The sequence below is a fragment of the Salvelinus alpinus genome, chromosome 10 (assembly GCF_045679555.1).
Source record: "Salvelinus alpinus chromosome 10, SLU_Salpinus.1, whole genome shotgun sequence".
In the NCBI taxonomy this organism is placed as follows: Eukaryota; Metazoa; Chordata; class Actinopteri; order Salmoniformes; family Salmonidae; genus Salvelinus; species Salvelinus alpinus.
Window position 1 is genome coordinate 4,773,483 of NC_092095.1, and position 14,362 is coordinate 4,787,844.

Below are 14,362 nucleotides of genomic sequence, written 5' to 3' on the forward strand. Positions count from 1 at the left end.
ACTAGATGGAAGTGGGTCTGTCTCCGTAAAGTTTTTTTTTTTGTCTGTCAGGTCTGTGGCGTGCACAGTGGTGGAGATGCTTACCCAGAAGCCTCCCTGGGCGGAATACGAGGCCATGGCAGCCATCTTTAAGATAGCCACACAGCCCACCAAACCCATCCTCCCTGAGGGCGTCTCCGAGGCCGCCCGGGACTTTGTGCGCCAGGTGTTCATAGACGAGAAGTGGCGTCCCACGGCCGAGAACCTCCTCTCACACCCCTTCGTCCAAGGGGGGTTCTGACCCTAACCCCTGACCTCTGACCCCTCCAGGGCCACCCTGCCTTCAAGGCCTCTCCACAGCTCCAGTCCTCCAGGCTTCCAGGGCCCAGCACCATAATGCCAACTGACCCCAGACCTGATCATAACCTGAGCCCCAGTCTCTCTCCTTCACCAGCTAACTGACCCCAGACCTGATCATAACCTGAGCCCCAGTCTCTCTCCTTCACCAGCTAACTGACCCCAGACCTGATCATAACCTGAGCCCCAGTCTCTCTCCTTCACCAGCTAACTGACCCCAGACCTGATCATAACCTGAGCCCCAGTCTCTCTCCTTCACCAGCTAACTGACCCCAGACCTGATCATAACCTGAGCCCCAGTCTCTCTCCTTCACCAGCTAACTGACCCCAGACCTGATCATAACCTGAGCCCCAGTCTCTCTCCTTCACCAGCTAACTGACCCCAGACCTGATCATAACCTGAGCCCCAGTCTCTCTCCTTCACCAGCTAACTGACCCCAGACCTGATCATAACCTGAGCCCCAGTCTCTCTCCTTCACCAGCTAACTGACCCCAGACCTGATCATAACTTGAGCCCCAGTCTCTCTCCTTCACCAGCTAACTGACCCCAGACCTGATCATAACCTGAGCCCCAGTCTCTCTCCTTCACCAGCTAACTGACCCCAGACCTGATCATAACCTGAGCCCCAGTCTCTCTCCTTCACCAGCTAACTGACCCCAGACCTGATCATAACCTGAGCCCCAGTCTCTCTCCTTCACCAGCTAACTGACCCCAGACCTGATCATAACTTGAGCCCCAGTCTCTCTCCTTCACCAGCTAACTGACCCCAGACCTGATCATAACCTGAGCCCCAGTCTCTCTCCTTCACCAGCTAACTGACCCCAGACCTGATCATAACCTGAGCCCCAGTCTCTCTCCTTCACCAGCTAACTGACCCCAGACCTGATCATAACCTGAGCCCCAGTCTTTCTCCTTCACCAGCTAACTGACCCCAGACCTGATCATAACCTGAGCCCCAGTCTCTCTCCTTCACCAGCTAACTGACCCCAGACCTGATCATAACCTGAGCCCCAGTCTCTCTCCTTCACCAGCTAACTGACCCCAGACCTGATCATAACCTGAGCCCCAGTCTCTCTCCTTCACCAGCTAACTGACCCCAGACCTGATCATAACCTGAGCCCCAGTCTCTCTCCTTCACCAGCTAACTGACCCCAGACCTGATCATAACCTGAGTCCTAATCTCTCTTATATTCTGCTTGTATTGTGATCAGTGGTCTTCTTTTATATTCTGCCTGTATTGTGATCACTGATCACCTTTTATATTCTGTTTGGTTAAGAGCAAATTCTGAAAATACATCCTGCCTGTCAGGACTGTAAGTTAGTCATCAAATGTCCCTGTTGTCTTTGAGTGTGAACAATTTGTGAACAATTTTTGAAATACATCCTAGATGAACACTTGCAGTTACCTTAACAGTTGATGTCTATATTTTGACCAGAGATAATGTACATTTAGTTTTGTCTGAATTGCCAAACGCCTTACAATGTTACAAGTTGTAAAATAGCATTTATGTACATCTACAGAATGACCCTGTTTCTACAACATAGCACTGTTGTTGCACATTTTATACCATGTATTCAGTAGGTGCCCCAATGCAGGATAATCAACAGGAAAAAATACATGCTGTAAATATATTTCACATTTTTATAATTTCATAATGAGAGAAATGTTTTTTTTATTCCAATGTTTGGAGAAAAATACCAAACATTTGTATTGTTGTGATTGGTTACTCATCGTGTATAAGCGAGCAATTCTCCTACGCTGACCCGCCTGTTTAAATCCACGTATGGGAGAGGGGGTGCTCTCCCACGTATGTGCCATGTTTCGTTCTATCCCAGTGTTCATCAGCACACAACTGTCCAAAGAGAGATCAGTAATACTCCTTGCTCTTCCCAGAGTTGGAAACTAAAATAACTCCCCCATCTAGATTACTTAGCCACTGAATCAGTCCTCAGCCTGAAATCCAGAACATGGACTTCTTAGCCAGTCCTCAGCCTGAAATCCAGAACATGGACTTCTTAGCCAGTCCTCAGCCTGAAATCCAGAACATGGACTTCTTAGCCAGTCCTCAGCCTGAAATCCAGAACATGTTTTGTGATAACTTCTTACTCCATGTACAGTTGAAGTCTGAAGTTTACATACACCTTAGCCAAATACATTTCAACGCAGTTTTTCACAATTCCTGACATTTAATCCTTGTAAAAATTAACTGTCTTAGGTCAGTTAGGATCACCATTTTATTTTAAGAATGTAAAATGTCAGAATAATAGTAGAGAGATTGATTTATTTCAGCTTTTATTTCTTTCATCACATTCCCAGTGGGTCAGAAGTTTACATACACTCAATTAGTATTTGGTAGCATTGCCTTTAAATTGTTTAACTTGGGTCAAATGTTTCAGGTAGCCTTCCACAAGCTTCCCACAATAAGTTGGGTGAATTTTGGCCCATTCCTCCTGACAGAGCTGGTGTAACTGAGTCAGGTTTGTAGGCCTTGCTCGAACACGCTTTTCCAGGATTGAGGTCAGGGCTTTGTCATGGCCACTCCAATACCTTGACTTTGTTGTCCTTAAGCCATTTTGCCACAACTTTGGAAGTATGCTTGGGGTCATTGTTCATTTGGAAGACCCATTTGCGACCAAGCTTTAACTTCCTGACTGATGTCTTGAGATGTTGCTTCATATCCACCTAATTTTCCAGCCTCATGATGCCATCTATTTTGTGAAGTGCACCAGTCCCTCCTGCAGCAAAGCACCCCCACAACATGATGCTGCCACCCCCGTGCTTCACAGTTGGGATGGTGTTCTTCAGCTTGCAAGCCTCCCCCTTTTTCCTCCAAACATAACGATGGTCATTATGGCCAAACAGTTCTGTTTTAGTTTCATCAGACCAGAGGACATTTCTCCAAAAAGTACGATCTTTGTCCCCATGTGCAGTTGCAAATCGTGGTCTGGCTTTTTTTATGGCAGTTTTGGAGCAGTGGCTTCTTCCTTGCTGAGCGGCCTTTCAGGTTATGTCGATATAGGACTCGTTTTACTGTGGATATAGATACTTTTGTACCTGTTTCCTCCAGCATCTTCACAAGGTCCTTTGCTGTTGTTCTGGGATTGATTTGCACTTTTCGCACCAAAATACGTTCATCTCTAGGAGACAGAATGCGTCTCCTTCCTGAGCGGTATGAAGGCTGCGTGGTCCCATGGTGTTTATACTTGCATACTATTGTTGGTACAGATGAACGTGGTACCTTCAGGCGTTTGGAAATTGCTCCCAAGGATGAACCAAACTTGTGGAGGTCTACAATTTTTTTTCTGAGGTCTTGGCTGATTTCCTTTGATTTTCCCATGATGTCAAGCAAAGAGCCACTGCGTTTGAAGGTAGGCCTTGAAATACATCCACAGGTACACCTCCAATTGACTCGAATTAGGTCAATTAGCCTATAAGACGCTTCTAAAGCCATGACATCATTTTCTGGAATTTTCCAGGCAGTTTAAAGGCACAGTCAACTTAGTGTATGTAAACGTCTGACCCACTGGAATTGTGATACAGTGAATTATAAGTGAAATAATCTGTCTGTAAACAATTGTTGGAAAAATGACTTGTGTCATGCACAAAGTAGATATCCTAACCGATTTGCCAAAACTATAGTTTGTTAACAAGAAATGTGTGGAGTGGTTGAAAAATGAGTTTTAATGACTCCAACCTAAGTGTATGTAAACTTCCGACTTCAACTGTACTCTGATGTTTGGAATGACAAGGAGTGGAAAGTTAGTGTAACCCGAGTAGATGTGTGATACTTACTCTTCAGTCTGAAGTGTCCCCACTTGCGCCAGCGATTAGCTAGCTTTTCACGTGGCTCCCACTGGTAAGATGCTTCAGGAGTGCGGTCACGCGTGCTAGCAAGGCAGAGGTCCTGAGGTCAGTCCATGTATGGGCCAAATCGGGCCAAAGTGGTACTCGCTAAGCAAGCAGCATGACGTCCTTTACATTAGCACAAATAGAATGTGGATTTCTCAGCCACTTTCTCACTACAGTGCTCTGCTGTAGATAGAAGTCTCCCTGTACCGAGGACCTACCCCTCTGCTGTAGATAGAAGTCTCCCTGTACCAAGGACCTCTGCTGTAGATAGAAGTCTCCCTGTACCGAGGACCTCTGCTGTAGATAGGAGTCTCCCTGTACCGAGGACCTCTGCTGTAGATAGAAGTCTCCCTGTACCGTGGACCTCTGCTGTAGATAGAAGTCTCCCTGTACCGAGGACCTACCCCTCTGCTGTAGATAGAAGTCTCCCTGTACCGAGGTCCTCTGCTGTAGATTGAAGTCTCCCTGTACCGTGGACCTCTGCTGTAGATAGAAGTCTCCCTGTACCAAGGACCTCTGCTGTAGATAGAAGTCTCCCTGTACCGAGGACCTACCCCTCTGCTGTAGATAGAAGTCTCCCTGTACCAAGGACCTCTGCTGTAGATAGAAGTCTCCCTGTACCGTGGACCTACCCCTCTGCTGTAGATAGAAGTCTCCCTGTACCAAGGACCTCTGCTGTAGATAGAAGTCTCCCTGTACCGAGGACCTACCCCTCTGCTGTAGATAGAAGTCTCCCTGTACCGAGGACCTCTGCTGTAGATAGAAGTCTCCCTGTACCGAGGACGTCTGCTGTAGATAGAAGTCTCCCTGTACCGAGGACCTACCCCTCTGCTGTACAGTCGTGGCCAAAAGTTTTGAGAATGACACAAATGTCAATTTTCACACAGTCTGCTGCCTCAGTTTGTATGATGGCAATTTGCATATACTCCAGAATGTTATGAAGAGTGATCAGATGAATTGCAATTAATTGCAAAGTCCCTCTTTGCCATGCAAATGAACTGAATCCCCCCAAAACATTTCCATTGAATTTCTGCAGAAGGCTTCTGGGCGCCCAAGAAAGTCCAGCAAGCGCCAGGGCCGTCTCCTAAAGTTGATTCAGCTGCGGGATCGGGGCACCACCAGTAGAGAGCTTGCTCAGGAATGGCAGCAGGCAGGTGTGAGTGCATCTGTACGCACAGTGAGACGAAGACTTTTGGAGGATGGCCTGGTGTCAAGAAGGGCAGCAAAGAAGCCACTTCTCTCCAGGAAAAACATCAGGGAAAGACTGATATTCTGCTAAAGTTACAGGGATTAGACTGCTGAGGACTGGGGTAAAGTTATTTTCTCTGATGAATCCCCTTTCCTATTGTTTGGGGCATCCGGAAAAAAGCTTGTCCGGAGAAGACAAGGTGAGCACTACCATCAGTCCTATGTCATGCCAACAGTAAAGCATCCTGAGACCATTCATGTATGTGTGGGGTTGCTTCTCAGCCAAGGGAGTGGGCTCACTCACAATTTTGCCTAAGAACACAGCCATGAATAAAGAATGGTACCAACACATCCTCCAAGAGCAACTTCTCCCAACCATCCAGGAACAGTTTGGTGACGAACAATGCCTTTTTCAGCATGATGGAGCACCTTGCCATAAGGCAAAAGTGATAAATAAGTGGCTCGGGGAACAAAACATCAATATTTTGGGTCCATGGCCAGGAAACTCCCCAGACCTTAATCCCATTGAGAACTTGTTGTCAATCCTCAAGAGGCGGGTGGACAAACAAAAACCCCACAAATTCTGACAAACTCCAAGCATTGATTATGCAAGAATGGGCTGCCATCAGTCAGGATGTGGCCCAGAAGAAAATTGACAGCATGCCAGAGCAGATTGCAGTGGTCTTGAAAAAGAATGGTCAACACTGCAGATATTGACTCTTTGCATCAACTTCATGTAATTGTCAATAAAAGCCTTTGACACTTGTGAAATGCGTGTAATTATACTTCAGTATTCCATAGTAACATCTGACAAAAATATCTAAAGACACTGAAGCAGCAAAATTTGTGAATCTGATGTAAAGACGGTTGTGAATGTTTTAACAGCTGGGCTGATTGATCAGCAACATCCCACGGGTCCAGGCGTTGCATCATATCAAACATTATTCAATACTATCACCATATTGCCTTGAGTTGCATGATTCAGCCGTCAGCATGATTCAGTCGTCAGCATGATTCACTAGACTGTAGCTGGTGGATCACTCACTAGACTGTAGCTGGTGGATCACTCACTAGACTGTAGCTGGTGGTTCACTCACTAGACTGTAGCTGGTGGATCACTCACTAGACTGTAGCTGGTGGATCACTCACTAGACTGTAGCTGGTGGTTCACTAGACTGTAGCTGGTGGTTCACTCACTAGACTGTAGCTGGTGGTTCACTCACTAGACTGTGGCTGGTGGTTCACTCACTAGACTGTGGCTGGTGGTTCACTCACTAGACTGTGGCTGGTGGTTCACTCACTAGACTGTAGCTGGTGGTTCACTCACTGGACTGTAGCTGGTGGTTCACTCACTAGACTGTAGCTGGTGGTTCACTCACTAGACTGTAGCTGGTGGTTCACTCACTAGACTGTGGCTGGTGGTTCACTCACTAGACTGTAGCTGGTGGTTCACTCACTAGACTGTGGCTGGTGAATCACTCACTAGACTGTAGCTGGTGGTTCACTCACTAGACTGTAGCTGGTGGTTCACTCACTAGACTGTAGCTGGTGGTTCACTCACTAGACTGTAGCTGGTGGTTCACTCACTGGACTGTAGCTGGTGGTTCACTCACTAGACTGTAGCTGGTGGTTCACTCACTAGACTGTAGCTGGTGGTTCACTCACTAGACTGTAGCTGGTGGATCACTCACTAGACTGTAGCTGGTGGTTCACTAGACTGTAGCTGGTGGTTCACTCACTAGACTGTAGCTGGTGGTTCACTCACTAGACTGTGGCTGGTGGTTCACTAGACTGTAGCTGGTGGTTCACTCACTAGACTGTAGCTGGGGGTTCACTCACTAGACTGTGGCTGGTGGTTCACTAGACTGTAGCTGGTGGTTCACTCACTGGACTGTAGCTGGTGGTTCACTCACTAGACTGTAGCTGGTGGTTCACTCACTAGACTGTAGCTGGTGGTTCACTCACTAGACTGTAGCTGGTGGTTCACTCACTAGACTGTAGCTGGTGGTTCACTCACTAGACTGTAGCTGGTGGTTCACTCACTAGACTGTAGCTGGTGGTTCATTCACTAGACTGTAGCTGGTGGTTCACTCACTAGATTGTAGCTGGTGGATCACTCACTAGACTGTAGCTGGTGGTTCACTCACTGGACTGTAGCTGGTGGTTCACTCACTGGACTGTAGCTGGTGGTTCACTCACTAGACTGTAGCTGGTGGTTCACTCACTAGACTGTAGCTGGTGGTTCACTCACTAGACTGTAGCTGGTGGATCACTCACTAGACTGTAGCTGGTGGTTCACTCACTGGACTGTAGCTGGTGGTTCACTCACTAGACTGTAGCTGGGGGTTCACTCACTAGACTGTAGCTGGGGGTTCACTCACTGGACTGTAGCTGGTGGTTCACTCACTAGACTGTAGCTGGTGGTTCACTCACTAGACTGTAGCTGGTGGTTCACTCACTAGACTGTAGCTGGTGGTTCACTCACTAGACTGTAGCTGGTGGTTCACTCACTAGACTGTAGCTGGTGGATCACTCACTAGACTGTAGCTGGTAGTTCACTCACTAGACTGTAGCTGGTGGTTCACTCACTAGACTGTAGCTGGTGGTTCACTCACTAGACTGTAGCTGGTGGTTCACTCACTAGACTGTGGCTGGTGGTTCACTAGACTGTAGCTGGTGGTTCACTCACTAGACTGTGGCTGGTGGTTCACTAGACTGTAGCTGGTGGTTCACTCACTGGACTGTAGCTGGTGGTCCACTCACTAGACTGTAGCTGGTGGTTCACTCACTAGACTGTAGCTGGTGGTTCACTCACTAGACTGTAGCTGGTGGTTCACTCACTAGACTGTAGCTGGTGGATCACTCACTAGACTGTAGCTGGTGGTTCACTAGACTGTAGCTGGTGGTTCACTCACTAGACTGTAGCTGGTGGTTCACTCACTAGACTGTGGCTGGTGGTTCACTAGACTGTAGCTGGTGGTTCACTCACTAGACTGTAGCTGGGGGTTCACTCACTAGACTGTGGCTGGTGGTTCACTAGACTGTAGCTGGTGGTTCACTCACTGGACTGTAGCTGGTGGTTCACTCACTAGACTGTAGCTGGTGGTTCACTCACTAGACTGTAGCTGGTGGTTCACTCACTAGACTGTAGCTGGTGGTTCACTCACTAGACTGTAGCTGGTGGTTCACTCACTAGACTGTAGCTGGTGGTTCACTCACTAGACTGTAGCTGGTGGTTCATTCACTAGACTGTAGCTGGTGGTTCACTCACTAGATTGTAGCTGGTGGATCACTCACTAGACTGTAGCTGGTGGTTCACTCACTGGACTGTAGCTGGTGGTTCACTCACTGGACTGTAGCTGGTGGTTCACTCACTAGACTGTAGCTGGTGGTTCACTCACTAGACTGTAGCTGGTGGTTCACTCACTAGACTGTAGCTGGTGGATCACTCACTAGACTGTAGCTGGTGGTTCACTCACTGGACTGTAGCTGGTGGTTCACTCACTAGACTGTAGCTGGGGGTTCACTCACTAGACTGTAGCTGGGGGTTCACTCACTGGACTGTAGCTGGTGGTTCACTCACTAGACTGTAGCTGGTGGTTCACTCACTAGACTGTAGCTGGTGGTTCACTCACTAGACTGTAGCTGGTGGTTCACTCACTAGACTGTAGCTGGTGGTTCACTCACTAGACTGTAGCTGGTGGATCACTCACTAGACTGTAGCTGGTAGTTCACTCACTAGACTGTAGCTGGTGGTTCACTCACTAGACTGTAGCTGGTGGTTCACTCACTAGACTGTAGCTGGTGGTTCACTCACTAGACTGTGGCTGGTGGTTCACTAGACTGTAGCTGGTGGTTCACTCACTAGACTGTGGCTGGTGGTTCACTAGACTGTAGCTGGTGGTTCACTCACTGGACTGTAGCTGGTGGTCCACTCACTAGACTGTAGCTGGTGGTTCACTCACTAGACTGTAGCTGGTGGTTCACTCACTAGACTGTAGCTGGTGGTTCACTCACTAGACTGTAGCTGGTGGTTCACTCACTAGACTGTAGCTGGTGGTTCACTCACTAGACTGTAGCTGGTGGATCACTCACTAGACTGTAGCTGGTGGTTCACTCACTTGACTGTAGCTGGTGGTTCACTCACTAGACTGTAGCTGGTGGTTCACTCACTAGACTGTAGCTGGTGGTTCACTCACTAGACTGTAGCTGGTGGTTCACTCACTAGACTGTAGCTGGTGGATCACTCACTAGACTGTAGCTGGTGGTTCACTCACTGGACTGTAGCTGGTGGTTCACTCACTAGACTGTAGCTGGTGGATCACTCACTAGACTGTAGCTGGTGGTTCACTCACTGGACTGTAGCTGGTGGTTCACTCACTAGACTGTAGCTGGTGGTTCATTCACTAGACTGTAGCTGGTGGTTCACTCACTAGACTGTAGCTGGTGGTTCACTCACTAGACTGTAGCTGGTGGTTCACTCACTGGACTGTAGCTGGTGGTTCACTCACTGGACTGTAGCTGGGGGTTCACTCACTAGACTGTAGCTGGTGGTTCACTCACTAGACTGTGGCTGGTGGTTCATTCTGTTTTATCTTGGGCTGAGAAAAGACTTGACATGGCTTTAGTAGTAGTGTAACTCTAGCAGAGGCAGAACAAATCTAAAGGGCTGGATCGGAAGAGGGGACAGAAGGAGCATAACAGACTATATCAGGCAGCATCACCATGTAGCTATAGGACTATCCTCCTTATAACCGTGTCACTGTCATGAACATGATCTCCTTATAACAGTGTTGCTAAGTCATAAGCAAACTGTTGGATCAACAGTATTCACCATGCCACTGCCTTGTCTCACACTGCTCTTAGTTCAGGGAACAATAACTTTACCTGATGGTGGAACACATTTAATAAACTACCTGATAGTGGAACACATTTCATAAACTACCTGATAGTGGAACACATTTCATAAACTACCTGATAGTGGAACACATTTCATAAACTACCTGATAGTGGAACACATTTCATAAACTACCTGATAGTGGAACACATTTCATAAACTACCTGATAGTGGAACACATTTAGTAAACTACCTGATGGTGGAACACATTTCATAAACTACCTGATAGTGGAACACATTTAAATAGGTGGTGAATGTGCATTCTAATGTAATGTAGGCCTGTGCTGCCACAATGCCAGAGTCTAGACGCTGTGTTGTACACAGAGCACATTATTGGCTTTGCTAGCGTTCTCCTGTAATAAAGAAATGATTGTCCTGTAAATATACATAATTTATTGCACTTTTATATGAAATGACATTTCATTATACCTGTTAGATGCCCATCCTATAGAGATGGTACTGATCCAGACAGAGTGGCTCATGACAAGGAGCAGTATGTATGGACTGTACTCTGTCTGTACTGTACTGTATGTCTGTACTATACTATATGTATGGACTGTACTGTATGGACTGTACTGTATGTATGTATGTACTGTATGTATGTATGTACTGTACTGTATGTATGGACTGTACTCTGTCTGTACTGTATGTATGGACTGTACTCTGTCTGTACTGTATCTATGGACTGTACTCTGTCTGTACTGTATCTATGGACTGTACTCTATCTGTACTGTACTGTATGTCTGTACTATATGTCTGTACTGTATGTATGGACTGTACTCTGTCTGTACTGTATGTATGGACTGTACTCTGTCTGTACTGTACTATATGTCTGTACTGTATCTATGGACTGTACTCTGTCTGTACTGTACTGTATGTCTGTACTATATGTCTGTACTGTATGTATGGACTGTACTCTGTCTGTACTGTATGTATGGACTGTACTCTGTCTGTACTGTATGTATGGACTGTACTCTGTCTGTACTGTATGTATGGACTGTACTGTATGTGTAACAGGGTTGGTTATGTTTCCACTTGCCTCTAAAGAAATGTGTATTTGATGTTCAAGCATTCTTATTGGTTAGTTCAACTCTGATGACAATAAGGGGTGTTGTGATTGGCCCCGCTTGCAGATAGGGGGAGATCGCGAACGTCAGGTCTTCCCAGTATGAAAATGTGATGCGAGGGGTAGGTCACGTTCTGAATACTGTTTTCTATTTTCTATTTTACAATGTGTACAAATTTGCTGTACGTTACTGATTTTATACATGTGTGGTTATATGGTACCTGTTAGGGATTGAGGGGCTTTCTGGGATGTGCTTTGGCATATGATTGCTGTAAATAATTGTGTTAGCTAGCATACACCGATGTCATGGTCACATAAGCCACGGCTAACACAGTTGTCTTCATGCTACAGATTTTGCCATCGACAGCCATCATCACTGTTAAGTCCTGCACAACTAACGTGCTGTTTCCCATTTAACCACAGGTATTTACACATGTTATATTTTGTATTGTATTTTTGTATTTTGTTCACCCAGTATGAAAATGTGATGCGAGGGATTTTGCCATCGACAGCCATCATCACTGTTAAGTCCTGCACAACTAACGTGCTGTTTCCCATTTAACCACAGGTATTTACACATGTTATATTTTGTATTGTATTTTTGTATTTTGTTCACCCAGTATGAAAATGTGATGCGAGGGATTTTGCCATCGACAGCCATCATCACTGTTAAGTCCTGCACAACTAACGTGCTGTTTCCCATTTAACCACAGCAGAAATAAATGATGCTCAACTGGGACCACTGGCCGAAGTGATTTATTATTTTAAAACACAACGCATGGAGAGTACACTATACATCTGTTACATATGTATGGACTGTACTGTATGTATGGACTGTACTCTGTCTGTACTATATGTCTGTACTGTATGTATGCAGGAAGAGGCTGGCTTTTGATTGGGGCTTCTGTAGAATGGAATTCTTCTACCCTTGATGAAGAGGCCTGGCATTAAACGTGTCCTGTTATTGATCTTTTGTACATTTTACATATAAGTTAATAAATCAAATGTCTAAAACCAAGATGTATGTCTTTCTTACGTTGTTGCCTTTTTTTTTTACACACACTAACCGTTTCGTTTTGTCACTTGTCTTCATTCTACATTAAATAATTTGGGCTTTTCACTATTTAAAAACTCGCCTGTGTTTCATTAATATGGTGTTGATAAAATCACGTTATTACTAACTAATTCAATAACTGTTATGAGGAAATCATCCATGATCTCATTCTAACGAGAAAGATAACGTTATAATGATAAAGATAACGTGATAACGGGAAGATAACGTTATAATGATAAAGATAACGTTATAACCAGTGGTGTAAAGTACCTAAGTAATGATACTTGAAAATACTACTTAAGATGTTTTTGGGGTTTCTTTACTTTACTATTTATATTTTTGGCAACTTTTACTTTTACTTCACTAAGTTCCTAAAGAAAAGTATGTACTTTTTACTCCATACATTTTTCCTGACACCGAAAAGCACTCATTACATGTGGAATGCTTAGCAGGACAGGAAAATGGTCCAGTTCACACACTTATCAAGAAAACATCCCTGGTCGTCCCTACTGCCTCTGATCTGGAGGTCTCACTAAACAGAGAACATCCCTGGTCGTCCCTACTGCCTCTGATCTGGAGGACTCACTAAACAGAGAACATCCCTGGTCGTCCCTACTGCCTCTGATCTGGAGGACTCACTAAACAGAGAACATCCCTGGTCATCCCTACTGCCTCTGATCTGGAGGACTCACTAAACAGAGAACATCCCTGGTCATCCCTACTGCCTCTGATCTGGAGGACTCACTAAACAGAGAACATCCCTGGTCATCCCGACTGCCTCTGATCTGGAGGACTCACTAAACAGAGAACATCCCTGGTCATCCCTACTGCCTCTGATCTGGAGGATTCACTAAACAGAGAACATCCCTGGTCATCCCTACTGCCTCTGATCTGGAGGACTCACTAAACAGAACATAAACACATGCTTCATTTGTAAATTATGTCTCAGTGTTGGAGTGTACCCCTGGCTATCCGTAAAAAAAAAATTTAACAAGAAAATGGTGCCATCTGGTTTGCTTAATATAAGGAATTTGAAATGATTTATACTTTTACTTTTGATATTTAAGTACATTTAAAACCAAATACCTTTAGACTTTTACTCAAGTAGTCTTTTACTGGGTGACTTTCACTTTTACCTGAGTCATTTTCTATTAAGGTATCTTAATTAGACAGATCATGTAGATCACGTTATAATGAGACAGATCACGTTTTAATGAGACAGATCAGGTTTTAATGAGACAGATCAGGTTATAATGAGACAGATCACGATTTAATGAGACAGATCAGGTTATAATGAGACAGATCAGGTTTTAATGAGACAGATCAGGTTATAATGAGACAGATCAGGTTATAATGAGACAGATCACGTTTTAATGAGACAGATCATGTAGATCACGTTATAATGAGATAGATCATGCAGATCATGTTATAATGAGACAGATCATGTTATAATGAGACAGATCACGTTATAATGAGACAGATCAGGTTATAATGAGACAGATCACGTTTTAATGAGACAGATCATGTAGATCACGTTATAATGAGATTCATGCAGATCATGTTATAATGAGACAGATCAGGTTATAATGAGACAGATCAGGTTATAATGAGACAGATCAGGTTATAGAAAGGGAGGGGTTGTAATCTGAATAAAGGTGAGAGGTTGTAATCTGAATAAAGTGAGGGATTATAATCTGAATAAAGGGAGAGGTTGTAATCTGAATAAAGGGAGAGGTTGTAATCTGAATAAAGGGAGAGGTTGTAATCTGAATAAAGTGAGGGATTATAATCTGAATAAAGGGAAAGGTTGTAATCTGAATAAAGGGAAAGGTTGTAATCTGAATAAAGGGAGAGGTTGTAATCTGAATAAAGGTGAGAGGTTGTAATATGAATAAAGGTGAGATGTAATCTGAATAAAGGGAGAGGTTGTAATCTGAATAAAGGGAGAGGTTGTAATCTGAATAAAGGGA

General features: G+C 45.0%; 1 protein-coding gene and 1 long non-coding RNA gene across 4 annotated transcripts in view; both read left to right on the plus strand.

Moving 5' to 3' along the window:
* map3k22 (mitogen-activated protein kinase kinase kinase 22) overlaps positions 1–6,146 on the plus strand; it is a 114,451-nt gene extending 108,305 nt beyond the window's left edge. For all 3 annotated transcript variants that reach the window (XM_071327907.1, XM_071327908.1, XM_071327909.1), the window contains one exon: positions 52–6,146. In XM_071327907.1, the coding sequence (XP_071184008.1) occupies positions 52–280 (229 nt within the window). In that variant the 3' untranslated portion in view covers positions 281–6,146. The remainder of the gene's footprint in view (positions 1–51) is intronic.
* A 3,277-nt stretch (positions 6,147–9,423) lies between these two features.
* On the plus strand, positions 9,424–12,356 carry LOC139531454 (uncharacterized). The gene is made up of 2 exons (XR_011666366.1): positions 9,424–11,761; positions 12,052–12,356. It is a non-coding gene; the product is annotated as an uncharacterized lncRNA (long non-coding RNA).
* Positions 12,357–14,362: the final 2,006 nt, after the last annotated feature.